This window comes from Nanorana parkeri, unplaced genomic scaffold, assembly GCF_000935625.1.
Source record: "Nanorana parkeri isolate BGI_ZX_2015 unplaced genomic scaffold, ASM93562v1 scaffold5202, whole genome shotgun sequence".
NCBI lineage: Eukaryota > Metazoa > Chordata > Amphibia > Anura > Dicroglossidae > Nanorana > Nanorana parkeri.
The window spans coordinates 4968-6313 of NW_017311462.1; the positions used below are offsets into that span (position 1 = coordinate 4968).

The 1346-nt window shown below is 58.1% G+C and overlaps 1 protein-coding gene across 1 annotated transcript in view; it reads left to right on the top strand.

The window, feature by feature from the left end:
• LOC108804108 (non-lysosomal glucosylceramidase-like) overlaps window positions 1-1289 on the top strand; it is a gene marked incomplete at its 3' end in the record, with an annotated part of 5095 nt that extends 3806 nt beyond the window's left edge. Inside the window, exons 3-4 of the mRNA XM_018575870.1 lie at window positions 906-1059; window positions 1133-1289. Of these exons, the coding sequence (XP_018431372.1) occupies window positions 906-1059; window positions 1133-1289 (311 nt within the window). The remainder of the gene's footprint in view (window positions 1-905; window positions 1060-1132) is intronic.
• Window positions 1290-1346: the final 57 nt, after the last annotated feature.

Sequence of the window (1346 nt, forward strand, 5' to 3'; positions counted from 1 at the left end):
CAGGGAACGGAAGTCCTGATTTCATGGAGTTCGTTGTATTTATTCTGAACCGGTCATTCCAGATATAGAAGACTCCTCCCCCGGGGAATGGTACGCCCCGCCCTCCTGCAGCCTCCAGACCCTGGGCTGGCTGCAAATGTTGCACCGCTACTTGCCCCGTGCAATGGGGGGGGGCATTTCTCAGCTCTGACACGTCTCTTGGTTTAAGGCTCTTGGGGTCCACACATAGTATACACGGGGCCCACACATGGTATACACGGGGCCCACAGATGGTATACACGGGGCCCACACATGGTATACACGGGGCCCACAGATGGTATACACGGGGCCCACAGATGGTATACACGGGGCCCACAGATGGTATACACGGGGCCCACACATGGTATACACGGGGCCCACACATGGTATACACGGGGCCCACAGATGGTATACACGGGGCCCACACATGGTATACACGGGGCCCACACATGGTATACACGGGGCCCACAGATGGTATACACGGGGCCCACAGATGGTATACACGGGGCCCACAGATGGTATAGACGGGGCCCACACATGGTATACACGGGGCCCACATTGGGGATTAGACATGTTCTGGGGGTCACGGCACACGGAGGATGTTTCCGGATTCCAGAACCTTTCCCGGTCCTCCGGCTCGCCGTGGTAAAGGGAGGAGTAGAGGGATGACCTTAGAAGTGAGCTGCTGCTCCCTAATTGTCCAATCACAGGCTGGGACTGGACCAAGCTGCAGGGAGATCCCGGACCTTTCTGTACTGCCTGGTAGCAGAGTTCACAAGACTGGCTGAACAGAACTGCATACTGGCGGGTATAATGGTTCTGATTGGTGTGACGTGGGAGTTTATCGGACCTCCATCCCTGACAGTGGTCCGTTTCCTGTGTCGCAGGTCCCAGTTGTCACACAGTGAAGGGGAAGAAGATCGCGGCGGGCGTTGCCGGAGGGTGTACGGTGGCCCCCGGGGGACGTGGGACTCTGGAGTTCTGCCTGTCTTGGGACATGCCCCGGATCCGCTTTGGTTCTGGGGAGAGAGAGTACTGCAGGTAAGTGTCCCGCCACTGGTTCCAGCGCGGTGTCCTGCCTGTTATCCTCATCCTCCCTCTTCTCTCTCTGCAGGCGCTATACACGCTACTTCAGCAGCGGGGGGGGAGCGGCCCCGGCGCTGTGTCACTACGGCCTGACCTGCTACGGGGGATGGGAGCGGAGGATCGAGGCCTGGCAAGGTCCAATCCTAGGAGATGAGTACGTACTGAGGGCACCGGAGAGGTATACGGTATATACCGGGGGCATGTCATCCCAGACTGGACTATATACAGAGGTATACGGTATA